Source organism: Solea senegalensis, unplaced genomic scaffold (genome assembly GCF_019176455.1).
Source record: "Solea senegalensis isolate Sse05_10M unplaced genomic scaffold, IFAPA_SoseM_1 scf7180000013017, whole genome shotgun sequence".
Taxonomy (NCBI): domain Eukaryota; kingdom Metazoa; phylum Chordata; class Actinopteri; order Pleuronectiformes; family Soleidae; genus Solea; species Solea senegalensis.
The window spans coordinates 1491-18090 of record NW_025320742.1 but is presented as its reverse complement, the minus strand read 5'-3'; the positions used below and the strand labels follow the sequence as shown (position 1 = coordinate 18090).

The 16600-nt window shown below is 39.2% G+C and overlaps 1 protein-coding gene across 1 annotated transcript; it reads left to right on the top strand.

The window, feature by feature from the left end:
• Positions 1 to 3320: 3320 nt before the first annotated feature.
• On the top strand, positions 3321 to 16046 carry LOC122760136 (perilipin-3-like). The gene is made up of 8 exons (XM_044015192.1): positions 3321 to 3436; positions 7391 to 7483; positions 8692 to 8887; positions 9631 to 9713; positions 11372 to 11603; positions 13288 to 13628; positions 14477 to 14695; positions 15459 to 16046. The coding sequence occupies exons 2-8, from the start codon at positions 7412 to 7414 to the stop codon at positions 15597 to 15599; spliced, it is 1284 nt and encodes a 427-aa protein (XP_043871127.1). The 5' UTR covers positions 3321 to 3436; positions 7391 to 7411; the 3' UTR covers positions 15600 to 16046.
• The last annotated feature ends 554 nt before the right edge of the window (positions 16047 to 16600 follow it).

Sequence of the window (16600 nt, the reverse complement as noted above, 5' to 3'; positions counted from 1 at the left end):
AATCCAAATAATTTAAGAATATAACTGAATTTAGAAACAGTGAACAAGATTTAACATTTTATGGACCAAACATGAAAATAAATCACAGGTTAATGAAAATAGAAATTAGTTGCAGCCCCATTTAAAACAATGATTTAGCTGCTGTAACCAGAGAAAACGGCTGCCAATTCAGATAACTGGCTGACAATGAGGCTCAGCTTGAATATTGAGGTATATTGAGCATATAATTCAGCAAACAGAGTCACCATTAAGATAACTTGACAAAAGTTACTCACCATTTTGAACGGGCCACCAATCTGGACCAGGTCGAACACGCCATACAGGAACTGATGCACGTGGCCACCTTTTCGGCGTCTGACGTCACGCCGCGGTAGTTTTCCTTTTTTTTCTCTTTTATTTTAAACTTCCCTCCTTTTTGAGGTTTTATGGCGGTGGGTGCATTACTGCCACAAGTTCCCTCCTCCCGGAACAGTTTCAGTAGTTAAGCAGCAACACTTTTTTCGCGTCTTTTTTTTTTCGTTTCACGGCACGTGCAGCTTCTCTTCAAAGTAACATCACGGAACTGTTGGCTAGAGGAAGCAATCGGCGGTCATCAGCTGATTGAAAACCACAGGTGTGTTGTGTGTCACCAATCAATCAGTCTCCGCTTTATGTCTTTTCTTCTTCTTCTTTTCTGAGGTTTTATCGCGGTTGGCAAACAACGATTTGGTGCATTACCGCCACCATCTGGTATGGAGTGTGGATGGAAATGTTGATCTAACTGAACTATTACTATTTATAAGTAAAAATAATAAAATAAATAATAATTATATATATATATATATATATATATATATATATATATATATATATATATATATATATATATATATTTATACATATATATGTATATATATATATATAATTTTTCTGCATACTGCACAACACAAAAAACAACAACCTATATATGCATACATATACATACACCTATTCATACCTGCTATTTCGTACCCCCAATGTATGTTGGTATCTATAAAAATATTACTATTACTAATAATACTGTGAGTCCCATCATCTGAATTCTAAATAATGTTTGTTGTATTTCTTTTATTTATGGAGGACCGAAAGGGCCAAAATTAAATAAATAAATACACCATTAAATAATTAATGAAATGTGTAATTAATCAAATGTGTATTTAAAGGCACCTGCAATAGAAAATCTCTGGAGCCGCCACTGGCTGTCCGGATGTGCCCTGCACCCCCCACCCCTGCTGTAAAGGCTATTATGTGATCATCACAGGTCATGTCTGTTTTGATGATACAGTCAGCAGTGTAAACCTCAAGCATGTGGAAGCTTACTTTTATATATTAATAGAAGGACAATATCTGACTGTACAGTACATTTTAAGACTGTGGAGGTTTGTAGTTTCTGTAACTGATGCACTTGGATCATAGAGACTTTTATAGAGAGTTTTATCAAGAATTGTAGCAGACTGATGTCCAACCCATTCTTTTATTTAGCACTACAGAACAAAGGATAGACTGAAAAAGTTTGCTTTCCTTAAAATGAATCAAAGAAAAATAAAACCTTTGTTTTACTTTGAATGAACTTCATGAACCACTTCCTGTCTCATTATTGAATGAATAACAATGCTGTCTTGTTAACACTGAAGATGCAGTTTGGTTTCATGATAAATAATAGTACTGCACGGTGTCCAAATCCACTGTTTATGGCAGAGACGAGTGCTTTCTCAAAGTCCATGTAGGTTTTGAAATGAGCTGGCAGCTTTAGTGTTTCAAAGCATGTAGAGGACGTACGAAGAGTTCCCCCAGAAATCTCCACTCTCATCTCAGAAGGAAGCATCTCCCAGCCATCCCAGAATGTCAGCAGCTGGGCCAGTGTACCTGATGAAGCTAAAAGTCATCAAATAGATTCAAAACAACATTTAATTCCAACTTTAATTAATCATATCCATCCATGAGACATAGAGGCATTTGTAAAGAGAGTAAAGCATTCGCCCAATTAAGGTGTTTATACCTGTTTCAATGAACCTCCTTAGAAAGCCAGCGATGCGGCACATGGACTCTACTGTAGGTCAAAGTCTTCATCATCACTGTCCTCAACTGGCCATGTGATTTTTTTGTAGGAGCATCTCAAGCTGCTGAAAGTTTTTTTAAAACGTCGCATGGCATACAAGATAGGGGGCGACAAAGTTGCCGCAAATTCAACAGACAACAAAACCCTTATAACTTCTCGATGGAAGGTCCGAGCCCAACCAAACTTCCTATGATTGATAACGGGTAGTTGCTGAAGACGACCATGTTGGAGAAAATGGTACATTTTTACAACAATGCCTCCTGGTGGTGGCAGAAAATACTAAAAAAACAAACTGTTACAAATTTGCCAGTCCTGGTCCGACCTGAACCAAACCTTCTAGGATTGATGATAGTCCGCCCCTGAAGCCTATGTGAAAATATTCGATTTTAAAAACGGCACCCCCTAGTGACAGCAGACAGAATTACACTTACAGTTTTTGATGCTGCTCTAACAGGGATTGTTGTATCCACCGGAAACTTGATACGTGAGACCCCAGACCCGTCCTGAACATGTCTGTAAAACATGACCTCCCCACAGGAAGTGGAACGCCAAAAACAGGAAGTAAAGTCTAACATTGTCCGATCTGTACAAAACTTGATATGTGAGTCAAGGGAACTTCCCTGAACACGTTTACGGAGACGCCTTTGACCCAACAGGAAGTTGGCCATTTCAAACAGGAAGTGCCCTCTAACTTTGCGCAGGGACGCCGCTGAAAATAACTAGGACTGAAAATAACCAGTACAGCAAGCAGTGAATGAACGGGAGTTGAGCCAGAGGCGCGCGTGTCGACGTGGGCGCACGGAGACTCGTGAGCCCTCAAGCTCGAACCCGTTCAGAACCGCTTGCGGTACTAGTTATTATTATTTTTATATATAATAATGATAATTAAAACCGAATGTTATATTATTACTATAATAAAACCATTGCTAGCAGATACGTGTAGTATCACATTCTGTCTATATTCTATTACCTTACTGGCAGCAGAAGAGTTTGTGGACCAGGTTTTCATAATAACATGATATTAAATGGTGGGCCGGATATCATTTATTAGTGGGCCACATGGCCCGTGAGCCGCCAGTTTGACACCTCTGGTGTAAGCCTTGTGTAAAAGTGTATGTATTCGTGTTTTGAGGTCAATACATGCATACATTTGAATTCCAGGGTAAAATTGACTGTGACTGTGATGCCTTTAAACGTTTAGAAGACAGTCCCACACGCACACACACACACACACTTAGTAACTCCGCCCTCAGTGCAGCAGCTCCTCGCTTTGGTTGACAGAAACGAAAGTCGGTCGCAAGTGTGTTCGGTTCGCTGACCAGTGTTTCACTGCAGTTCACACCAGGACAGGAGACTGAGGTCAGTGTCTGATTTAACTGCGTTACCGTGAACCGCTCCTCCACTTTAGTTAGAGTTAGCTGAGCTAGCTTAGTTAACCGCTGTTAAACCTCCTCACTCACTCACTTCCTTTAACTTACTTACTTCTGTCAGGAAGGAGAGAGTTTAACGTCAGAACTGAACTCATGACACAGTGTGATAAACGTTGATATAGTTTGGTTTGGTTTGGTTCTTGTTTTGGAAAGAAGTGACTCAACCATTACCTGGAAAACACAGCGACAACTATGTGTGTTTGTTGTGTTGTGTTCTTGTATTGATATCTTTGTCAGGACCAAACTACATGAGACCATAGAGAGTGAGGACAGTTTGACTGGTCCCCTTAAATGCCTTTTAAGGGTTAAAATGTGGTTTCAGGGTCAGGGTTAGAACTGGGTTTTAGGTTATAAAGTACCTTAAACACATACATGAGTAAAAGTGCAAATATCTCCCCAAAAAATAACTTTGATAGAAGTTGAAGTCACTTTTTATTATATTACTAGAGTTAATGCATTAATAAAGGGAGAAGTTTGAATTAAGTGAGTTGTCTTTCAGCTGGCAGGTTGTGGGTTTGATTCCTGGCTCCGCTAATGTTTCTGTGGGCAAGACACTTAACCCCACGATGCTCCTGGTGTCTTAGAAAATGTGTATGAATGAGAGTAATGAGACAAAACTGTAGTGCTATAGAAATACATACCATTACCAGCTCTTCTGATTTTATTTGGTAGTAACAAGTGAACAAAGATTGTATAGGAGTAAAAGTGCATAATTTATTTAGATCATGTAGTGGAGTAAAAGTAAAAAAAAGTTGCTAGAAATATAAATACTAAAGTACAGATATGTGAGTCAGAAAGCATCTGATGTCCCCTAATCCCACCCCAATTGTCAGGCCATGACGCTAGATTAGTGCTAGCTGTCACAATATAGATTTTTTAAATGTATTTCACTAACAACAGCTTTCATGAGCCACATATTTGTGTTGGAGATTAGATTTTTTCTTCTTCTCCACCTTTAAATCTAACACAAGATCCCTTGGATTTGGACTCCTGACCTGATCTCATTGATAATGTGTCCTCTCCCAGTCTCTGGTTCATTTACTCTTGACCCTGTTCACCAAGACGAGTGGAGTGTCTCAACACTTTGACATCCCAGCTTTTCACTTTCCTAAGGGAGCAAAGTTGCTTTTTCTCCTGACGCTGGAGGATCTGACTCAACAGTGTGAGGATGTGACAAATAACACTGAATTATTGTGAAACAGGAAAAGGTCAGATAGTCTGTACAACGAGAGCCTCGCTGGTGTCACTTGTCGGTGTGGTGATGATTTCTTAGGGCATTGGTCGTGTTGTAACGGCTTTCCTCATAATAGGGAGGCAGGACTGTCTCACTGAAAATAATCTTGCGTTCATCTCACTGGAGATACCAGGGAGCAGAGTGTAAGACACAGCGGTGGGAAAAAAGCCAGTAAAGATCTTATCTGAAAACAAATTGCACAAGAAAGCTGTTGCAACAAAACGCAAGGTGTAATCACACTGAGCTCCAAGAAAACGAGAGAGAAAAGTCAAGATAACATTAGAGAGTATGTTATTCACTCACACATCGAACAGAACGCAATCAATTTTAAATTAAAATAGAATAGCTGTAGGCTGGGTCATGTGACTTGATAAGTTTATCGGGGTGGATGGGAAAATCAATACAGAGAAATATTGCTATATTTTGCATGGCGATATATCGCTTTTCAGACCGCAATTATTGTACTGATGTTACAAATACACATTAAACTTTTTGTGGATTACCATAAAAAAAAACAATTGATGTTTCAGTCCACTAGATGGTGCCATGCACTGATTCTCACTAGAGCTGTTGCGTTGCGTGAGTAAATCGCAACATATGATTTTGCAATATCTTGATAATATCGTATCATGACTTAAATATCGCGATGATATCATATCGTGGTGTCTCTGGCGATTCCCACCACTATAAATTTAGGATAAAAAAAATATGTTCAGTTGATTATGATAGTTTTCATGCGATATGTAAGATTATTAACGTAACTTTTTTGTTCCTGTGCAAAGGTTGAAGAAGAAAGAAATGCAAGTTATTTTTATTAGTTTATCACCAAGCCTTGATATCAAGGTCATCAAGGTCATCCATGGTTAAATCTTAGGGGCTGGCCACAGAGCATTAGTGAATTTCCATGTGGATGGGACCTTAGGGTGTAAAGCAACCCAATTAGTTGGATAGTTATACAAGATTTGCTGACATCACAAAATCTGCCACAGTTCATTTAAATGCAGTTCAGGGAGCCATGGTCAAAGTGAATCAGTGAGACCACAATTAGACTAAACCAGTCTGAAGAACTGGTGTCACCAACATTATCTGGAAAATAATTTAATAAGGTTGTGGGAAGTGTGAAAATGTCCTCTTGCCTTTCTTTTGTCCCCGAGTCCAGCATCTAGTGCCTATTCAGTTTGCATGTACAGGCCTTTATTGTCTATTATAATGGTTATATCTGCCAATATTACACACTTACATTTATGTCAACTCACAAAAAGCAACCACAACATGATTTTATTTCTGTTCAGTGTTGACTTTCTCAATTTAAATGAAAACTAATCTTCGAAAAACTCGTCATCACAGTTATTTCGTAGAGACATGTAGTCACAATATCATGGCGAACAGTAAAAGTTAAATTCAAATGCATTGTTTTATAATCATTTTATTTTTCCTTGTCACTTTTAGCATTTTTAAATAGCAATGTAACCAATTCTAACACAAATGAAAAAAGTCTTTCACACCTTGAGTCAGAAATCATGACATAATAGGAGGTGAATGTAAGTGCAAAGTGCAACTCTTTACCAGCTGAGCTAATGGGGATGAGATTATTGTCTGTCCCACTCCATCCCTGGCCATAAATAATACATTATAAAACCAAAGCTGCCTGCTATACAAAATCTGGCCGAGGGCCGGACTTGCCTGCATGAAAAAGAGATCATTCCAAACCACGATGCATGCTCACCTTTGCAGCATTTCAATAAATCACTAGTAAGTTATAATTTGTTTTGAGGAAAAAGTGATGATTTTTTCCATTTTACCATTCATGATTATCCTGATAATGGAAATTCACCAAGATCCCTGTTTTGTGTGTGAGGCTGGATTCTCTGTTGTCAGGTAGACATGTGGCCTAGTCTATGTGCAGGCAGCAGGAAACAGCTGCTCAGATGCAGTTCTCATCCCACTGCTGTGTGTGGTCACATAGTTCACGTCCCTTTTCTTGACTCATCTGCCCGAGACATCAAATCGAGCATGTCAAATTCTTGTTAACAGTGTTGCAGTGGAGACAGGTGGATTGAGAGTCCACCTATGTCTCTCTGCACCATCTGGTAGAACTCAAAACAGCTGCCGTCCACATGCTGGCAGCATCAGGAGGAGGAGAAGATGCTCCTCAGGGAGGTCCCTTCTATCTACTCCTGTGCCACTTCACTTTCCTCACTTGTATCTTTTTAATTACCGTCATCATCAATTAATCTTCCCGTTAATTTCCAGATTTTCAGTAATATTGGAATTTGGTATGAATTTTGATTTTGTTTTGAACTCAATATTAAATATATAATTTAAAAGAATATTCCTGTGTTAGGAAATAAAAATCAAAAAAGCCCCTGAATGTTTTCATAATGGAATTGTAATGTAAAACATAGTAACTTGAATGTATGCTTGGTTGCACCACCATATTCTCTCAGCACAGTTTCTTGCTTGTTGCATCATAGTGTTGTTGAATGAATTTAACATGGCTGCATTGCCTTTTCTGCTTGTCACGCTGTCTGACCACAGAGTGTTTCCAAAATCCGTGAGACACTACTGTTACTTCTGTGCAAGGTTAATGTGTGTCATGCACTGTGAGGTGATTCTGACTTTCTGACACTCTGCCTCCCATCCCGTCAGAGATTGAATCCAGCAGCAACAATGGCAGACAGTGAGAAGACAAAGGAGAGTGGAGCTGCAGCGGCAGCACAAGCAGCTGATGACGACCAGCAGGTGAGGGGCACTGTCATTGCATTTAGTCTTCATTTTGATGAGCTGATCAATCATTATCATTAACAGAATACTGAAGCAGTCCTGATGATAGTGGATACATTTCACTTTATTTTTAGTCAGTACCTTTAATAAAGCACTTCTCAATCACTGACATTGAGTCAAATTGTGCTAGAATAAGCCATCACACAGATCCCCAAAAGATATTTTTTTTCTTATTACATATTAAAGAAATCTAGGTGGTCTTATATCGCCCTCTGTCAGCTGAGATCGCCACAGCACCCCCCGCGACCCTCCAGTGGGGGATAAAGCGGTAGATTATGGATGTATGGATAGAAAGTCTTAGATATTTTTAGATTTGAAAAAAGTATTGAGTTTAAGTTATTTGGTTTTAGTTTAGTGCACATCAAAAATCAATCAATCAAAGTCATTAAACTGCTTCACTTTGAAGACCAAAGTGCAAATGAATGCTGGGACATGTATGTGAGTTTACTGCTCTCTAAGGTTAAAAAGGTGACGTGGGTTTGGTGTGAATAACACAACTATAATGTATGTATTTATATTAATGTATAGTGTTACATTTGTATAATCACTCGTCAAGCAAAGGCTACTCCAAGAGTGCTGCCATTAAATCATATTCTGCTTAGGGCCCAATAAAAGCTTTGGCCAGCGTTGCACAGAAGAAGAAGACAACCAGAAGACTGAGTTTATGCTCCCTAACCCTAACTCTGTCAACTCAAAGAATTTAATATTTTAAAGTTCAGATAATGGTAGGCAGACTTGGAGTGTGGCTCAAAATGTGAACAACTAGCTCCCAGCTAAACCGGAAACCGCTTAATACTACCATGCTGAAAGAGGGCGTATCGCCACACATCGCCTAGTGGAGGTGATTTTTATTCCTTGGCTTTCAACTCCGCATGAGACTCTGCTCTTGTTTTTAGTGTTTTATTGTTTTTATTTCTCTAATATCTTTATTGTTTTTTTATTGTTTTAACATTCTTGTTGTTTTATTGTTTTTATTGTTTTTGTATTTTTATTGCTTTACTTTTTGTTTTATATCTTTTCATGTACAGCACGTTGTCTCAGCTACGGCTGCTTAAAGCGCTTTATAAATAAAGTTGAGTTGAGTTGAGTTGAGTTGACACTTCACTTGTGCTTCGTTTACTAGTACAAGTAAACGTTGACTAACAGAACTCTTTTTTTTCCTCAAGAATGTTGTTTCCAGGGTGACCCAGCTGCCACTGGTCAGCTCAGCTTGTGAGGCAGTGTCCAGCGCTTACTGCAGCACCAAAGAACAAGTGCCCATCCTGAAGGGAGTGATGGATGCAGCAGAGAGTGGCGCCCGAACTCTTGGTGCAGCTGCTTCTACCGGGTCCAAGCCTCTGTTGGACATGATAGAACCACAGCGTAAGTTCTTCTCCCTGTGGCAGATACAGTGTGATGCATGTGCAATGACTGCATTTAAAGAATAATAAGAATAGTTATACTTAGGGCTGTAAACATAGACTGTACATAAAAATGATGTTGTGTGTTTGGTTGTAAATGAACACCTCAATATGTCAGTTTTTGGAATTAGAAGTTCACAGACTGCTGTTGGATGATACCAGCTGTCAATCGCACCAATATCCACCTATATGTGCCATGCTTTATCATTTATTTTTCCTCTAAACTGAAACACAATTTACAAAAAAATCAACATCATGTATCATATATGAATTTTATAAATCAAGTGAGAAGTTGAGGCCTAAGGTCTTCCATATGAACCATATGAGTTTGCTGCTTTAACTGCTGCTTTAATTCTACTTCTTGATTTGATTACGATTAACATGTCAGCAATGTTAGATACGTCCTCAATTTCCAATATTCAGTCAGATAAATATGCATTCAAATATCTCTTAACAAATGAAATGTAAGTGTCCCATCCCCAAAAAGTTTTTTTGCTGTCACTGCATCGAAGCAGAACAGTCCATGTCAGCAAACTATTTTTAACACCCCTAGTTCTACTGCTACTGCGTTAGAATATAACAGAATAAATAGAGCAAATTGTGTCACAGAAATCTTTAAATTGTTAAACAAAATGTATGTGAGTCACTCCTCTCTTTTTATTTACATTTTCATTGCTCTAAATGTCTAATGTGTACTTGTTTCAGTTGCCACAGTCAATGAATATGCATTGAAGGGACTGGAAAAGATGGAGGAGACGCTTCCTATCCTTCACCAACCTGCAGACCAGGTCAGAAACAGAGCTGTGCTAATACAGTATAATATGCAAGAATACATTTCAGTCATAATCCCTTTAATCGTGTGCTGCTTCTTCTAATGACTTAAAAATCAGTCCAAATGTTTGATGACATCCAGGTATCCATAGCAACATTATGTGAAGAGTTGCTCCTCCTGAGAAGCTATGCCTGCATTACAAACAAAAACATTCTTCTTTTGATATTGTAGAAGCTGAGAAAGAGAACAGTGGACTCCTAAGCTTCAGTTGCTGCTGTACTGACGTGCATCATCCCTCACTGGTTTAGAATTGCTGTCAAGATTACAGCAATCATTTTTAAAGCATGCTGGAGACTTGCTCCAAACGACACAGCAGACACTTTTAAAATGTTGATCCCACATCAGCCACTCGCACCATTAGAATCCCACACTGTTACCAAGTCCAGGTTTGTGAAAGTGAACAACTATTCAGACTACACTGAGACACAGGTGGTATAAACAAAACTTCAGACAGACACTTTAAGGATGAAATGAAACAATTAATACAAGATACCAAAAATAAATAAAACAAAACAAAATAAAATAAACCTCTCAGATAGTAACACGCGTATGGTACAAAATAGTGCAACAAATTGTTGTCTATTCAATCTCATTTAAAAATATCTTCACAATGTATATCCTCTTTAGCCTCATTAAGAGGTTTACATTGACCCGCACTCAAACCTCCTCTTCGTCCACTAGAAAGTCCAGGGAGCAGACTGCCTGAGGAGATAAGCTGACAAAATCTGACTTTTTCTAAATCACCTCTTGAAACCCATATTTATAGACTTCCTTATATGATGTCATTGCTGACCTCTCTTTTATTCGTTTTACCTTTTTTTTTTTATAATAATAATTTTATTTAAAATGTATTTTATTGGTACTTGCTCCTTTTTTGCTATTTAATGATTCGTACTATTTATCTTCTCGTCTCTTTTTAAGTGTGTTCTGCCTTTGGTTCCTGAACCTCCTGCCCGATCTCTGCTTCTGCTTTCAACTGCCAACATGTAAAATATGTAAAACTGTAGCCATTAGCATTTAAAACTGGGACTACAATTCAAATTCAAAACACTAGAGACCATCAGTTGCCACCTGGAACTTACGGAAACAAGGAGCTGCACTTATACCTGGTGTTCAATTGTGTTCATACCGTACACTTACATTTCTATAAATATGTGTGTCAGCAAAATATGGAGAATTGAAATTGAAAGTGCGGCTGCTCCGAGCAGCAGCAGCAGCATACAATAACATATGTAAAACCATTAGGTATAGAAAAAATGAAATACATTTATTTCCATTTCCTAATACATGTTTGACATATTTTAAGTGTTTTGCTTTGTTTTAAAATAAGTCTGTAAACGATGTGCTACATAATTACATTTTTTGAATTGACTTATTTATTGACTTTTAATTACAAATGCATATGTAGACATTACAAACAAGATTAAGTCAACATTTCAAGAAAAATAACACAAACCTCTCAGTAACGAAGAAGTAGAAGAAAGGAGATGAAGAAAATAAAAGAAAAAACTACTATTGCTAGATTGACCAGAGTCTGTTCATTGGATAAGAACTATGTAAAGCATTGTTATTTCTCTCCAAGCATGTCACATATTAAGTTCTTTTGTTTCCCAGGTGGTGTCGAACACAGTCAGCATGGTGTACCAGTCAGTGGCAGGTGCCAAAGAGGCCGTGGTGGGGGCAGTGATGGGCGGCATGGACCTGACCTGTGCAGCAGTCAGTGGAGGTATCAGCACTGTCATGGGCACCAGGATGGGGCAGATGGTCAGCAGTGGGATGGGCCTGGCCCTCAGCCGAACCGAGGACTGGGTCGACCACAACCTACCAATCACTGAGAGGGAGCTGGGTCAGTAACCAACCAAACAGTGGAAGATATAATTAGACCATGAAAACCTAGGTGTTTCCTGCTGAGGTACACACAGGTGTGTTTCTGACAGTTGGATCAAATGAAGCTGAAACTAGGCTGCAGTCTGAATGAATTAATTATGGATGATGAGGACCCAGATTTTTCGAGAACTGCTAATAGTATAACTGTGGATTAGAACAATTCACTCAATGTTTTTGACAGTATAACACTCAAATATTTACATGTTATTTTAGAGTGTCCAGAATGTAATATTTAAGAAATGAACCACAAGTATATTTGTATTTAAAATAATAATTGTTTGGTTTTCCTAGCCTTAGAATAAGCCTTTTATGTGCTTTGTACCATAATGTACCATTCTATTCTCTGGTTAGGATTTGAGAAATGATTTTACTGCTGTTGTAATCAGTGCTGGCAGCATCCAGCACCCATAATAACACAACGTAGTGGTTGTTCAATGGTTTCTGAAGCAAAGGCCCACAGATGCACCAATTAGCTTTTAACAGAAGCACAGGGCGTCTGTGTTACTTTGCACCTTTTGTTATGTTCACTTGTCTCATCTGAGCTAATCTGCTTTACCCGTCACAGTGAAGTAATCAAAAAGCTGATATATAATATTAATAATATTTATAAGTATTAACATTTTGGGATTCGCAGTTCTCTGTCTTGAGCCCATTGAACTGATGATGGAGAGACACACTTACAAGAGATGACTCGAAGTAATCCCTCCATTTCGGGAAACCTTTGCTGATATTGTCACAGTAGATTTCCACCAAAGGAAACTGTATGTGCAGCTGTGTGGTAGAGCAGGTATTAGGAGCGTCCTCTATCTTTCTGAACTGCCCTGTGACGGGTCAAAGTCTCCCATCATGGGACACATTTCCTCAAGGTTGGAAACAGAGCCTATAGGAGGTGCAGAAGTCAAGTCCTATGAAAAGTTGTTATGGAATTATTTATCAATCATGCCGAAAAGCACAAGTTGCCATCCTCCGTTTTAAAGGAATACTTCACCAATTATAATAATGATAATAATAATAAGAAGAACAATAATAATAATGATGATAATAATAATAATAATAATACTAGAATCGGGGGTAGTATGTCGAGAAATATCTTCATTCTTTTTTTTGTTACATGCCCACCAGTGACACTTGGTCCGAGGCTTGAAGCTGCAACACTAATTCCACACTTTTTCGACCCACTCGTAGGGGGACGGGACCTCAGACATTGTCCACCATCTTTGCTAACAGTTACTTTAACAAGACCAAGTGAATGAAGATAGTTCTCAACTCAGGGCAAACTGAGGTTGAGAAGCACAATCTTTCAAAAATACTACCACTATTCTAATAATACAAAGCTAAATGCAAATCGGTGAACGGCTGAAATGTTGTTTTCCTTTTAAGCATTGGCAAAATGTATGTATAACAGTATAACAACTCCGTGCTAAAACTAAATCTTAAAAACCTTATGGAAAAATGGAATTGTCACTCCATGGTATAAAACCTTTTCCATGAAGATGAACCACAACCAGGCACAGTTCTTTAATGTTATGGCTGATCAGAGTTTTCTGTTTTCAAGGGGTAAAGAAAAAGAGAAGAAACGTGCAGTAATGCTACATTACCAGTTACCATTACCAGACACTGATCATTTTTATTTCGTCTCTCAGCTGCTGTGGCTGAACCTGCCACCAGTGAGTTGACTACCACACCAGACAGCCCCAGCTACTTTGTCCGCCTGGGTAAACTGTCTGCCAAGGTACGAGAGAGAGCCCTACAGCTCTCCCTGAACCGTGCACGACATGCCAGGGAGACCACCTACACTGCAGTGGCTCAGATTACCAGTACTCTGGACCTGCTGGAGAGAGCCCGTACCAGCGTGGGTACGGCCAGTAACCAGACAGGAGGCGACTCGGAGCAGCTGCTGCAGCGCTGGACAGAGTGGAAGCAGACAGAGGCTGGAGCCAGACAGACTGAGCCAGAGCCAGATGTGACCAGAGATGAATCCGAGGTCAGGGAACAAGCAACTTGGATTGAACAAATGGTTCATAATCTGGTTAATAGTGCATTTCATAGCATTGCATGAACTGTACATTTGCAGCCTTTAAAGTGTATTCTTAAGTGACCTACTTGGAAACCCCCACACCCATCAGATTGTAATCCCATTTCTCTGAAATGGACCCAAACAGCAGTTGTATCTGCAGTGTAACATAAAGGCATTCCTCTGTGGCTGCCTGTACTGAATCATGTGGAATTGAGATATCGTGTTTTTGCAGTAGTGGCCCCAAATATAGTGGAACACTCTTTCTTTTCTTTTTTTACTATCAGCAGCGTCAACATAAAACAAATATTGTCCACTTAAAGAATTGGTACAACCGTGACTTAATTTGACTGTGCATGGAAAAGTAGTGTGTGTTTTTGCCTTTTTAATTTTATGGTCTGTAATTTAATCTGGTATTTATTACCTTGTTTTAAATGCTTGCTTGTTTTCTCTCTTTTAAAACGCTGCAGTGCCTAACGTTCAGTGAATTTAGCTGCTGTTGATGTTTTTAGTCTAGGTCTGTTTGGTCTCTAATGAACAGGAACGATGTAACATGTGTTTGTTGCGTCCTTCATCTGAAATCAGGCTCTGTTCTTGCTCTGATCTAAACACTGAGAAGCACAGAGAGAGTCATGTGAAGCTTAATCTGTATCTTATGAACTGATTTAACGACGTGTATTTAAAAGTCACGTGCTACAGTTTTAAGTTGTATCCTTTTGAAGTACTATGTGAAAGGTGCTTTACTAAATACATTAAATTGTATGATTGTTGTTGTTGATATAATCTGAGTTAATGTACGTACTGTTTTCCGTCCACAGCGCCTGGAATGGCGGGCCCTGTCCATGGTGCGTGGTCTGAGTGATCAGCTGCGGTCAGCGTCCTCCAGTGTGGTTTCCAGTGCTCAGGGTTTGCCAGCTGCAGTCCAGGACCAGCTGACCCACGCGAGGCAATCAGCTGAAGAGCTGTACTCCTCTCTGGGGAGCACCAGCAATCTCACACCCCTCCTTCTGGAGCGGAGCCGTCACCAACTGACCCAAGTACTCATTTTGCTTCCCCTTTTTTTTTTCAGTGCAGTGTTATTTTTGTTGCATCAGCTTTGCTAAGAATAGCTTTTATATTTTAATTGGTCCTTAAATAATAACCTTAGAGATTTACAGAGCAGGAATTGAACAGGAAACTCCTGCAGTACACAAACATGTATTCGCATCTGCCCATTCACGTGGTTTCATGAATCTAGGACAGTCTATCATACTTTGCATTTAAAGCTGATGTAACACGTTTTTGCTTACACATGTCATAGCCATGCTAAAACTGATTATACCACACAATGGCCCAATAACAACATCAGCCTTGCTTTCACTTTGTTACTGTCTTTGCCTAGGGACATGGTTTTCACAGAATAATTATGATTCACAGCACAAAGGAAATGTGTTATTCTGAATCGTGTTTTTCAAGTCAGGCTGCATCCTTAGGTCTAGGTCATATTTTCCACATTCCATGTCTGCAGGGAGTCATGTCCTATCAGGAGTTTGTCCACATTTGTCTCTTTTGTGCACAACACCACCAAGTGGACTGGAAAATATTGTGCTGCATGTGCAGTTGGTTTGTATCGTCTGTACGATCACAAAATGTGGCAGTGCTTGTGTAATTTCCTCAACAACATTAACAGCAGACCTCTGCGGACATGCAGTCTCAGAAAGTATGACCTAGGCCTTATGGGCGTCTTGCTACTGCTGTCTCTTCATCTGTTGCCTCTAATAACATGCACACATCTATATTGTTATTGTATATTGTTCCCAGGTTCAACATTCTCTAGATGGCGTCATGGAGTATCTGCTCAACAACACACCACTCAACTGGTTGGTGGGACCCTTTGCCCCTCAGATCACTGAGAGGGAAGAAGGAGACGTGGCGATGGAGGAGCTTGGTCCAAACAAGTAGACTTTGAGAAGACTTGTCCCACACAAGTCTTCTTGAAGACCTGAGGTTCACTGTACATGGACCATTTAAACAAAAGCTTGCTTGAAGAAGAAAACATGTTGCCATCATTCGATCCCGTAATTGGAACCTATGACACTACAATCATGATTTAGAATTTGATTACAGCCACTGACCAGGGAAGCCTGAGAGAATCTATATATTTCTGCACTCTAATGTTTATAAATGAATAGATTTTTTTTTTTTAAGTCTGTTTGAAAGATTTCTGTTTGTGCCTTCAGAAGACGTTGAAAACAGGACACATGTATCTTCAGTAACGTGTTCAAATTGATCATAGTGCCTTTCATTTGTTTTTAAATCTGCTGTTTCAGCATTTACTATGTGAACTCATGGTGTATTTATGGATGCAGCTAATGACCTGATTTGTCAATAAATACTCAGTTGACTGTCTTATACGTCTTATTTTGGTGTTTCAGCTGCCGACGTTAACATGACGGCAATATGAATCAGGGGTGTTTCAAGGTATTTTGGAAGCCCAGGGCAAAGGGGACCTTGGGGCCTGTATTGGGTTTGGCAGCAGGTCCAAATTTTATTTGCATAGCGGTTGTAGAATTTAAAGGTCTAGTATGCACCATTCAGACTTAAAAGGTGTCAGGAAACTTACTTTGAAGAAGTCTAGTGTAGTAATGATATCTTCAACACAATGTGATATTACACTCTGATATTACACTCTATTACACTCTTCTGTAATGAAAGCCAGTCTACCTGTTGCATTTGAGAACCGCTGGATCGTGTGTATAAATATGTCACATTCAAAGGTGGGGATTGTTCGCCCTGTTCACAAGATGAAAACATCTGTCACGACCAGTACAGAGCACTTCTCTCAGTCACTCTCAATTCTCCTTGAAATGAATCCCATCATTAAAAATACAGTGTGTTACTTTTAAATATAAACAAGTTCAAACATATTTGATTAATGCTATCAGCTCCACATGACCTCCTCT

Coding starts and splice junctions, on each gene's coding strand:
- LOC122760136 (XM_044015192.1), top strand. CDS start 7,412: ATGGCAGACAGTGAGAAGACAAAGGAGAGTGGAGCTGCAGCGGCAGCA. Junction 7,484..8,691: donor CAGCTGATGACGACCAGCAG/GTGAGGGGCACT, acceptor TTTTTCCTCAAG/AATGTTGTTTCCAGGGTGAC. Junction 8,888..9,630: donor GGACATGATAGAACCACAGC/GTAAGTTCTTCT, acceptor TACTTGTTTCAG/TTGCCACAGTCAATGAATAT.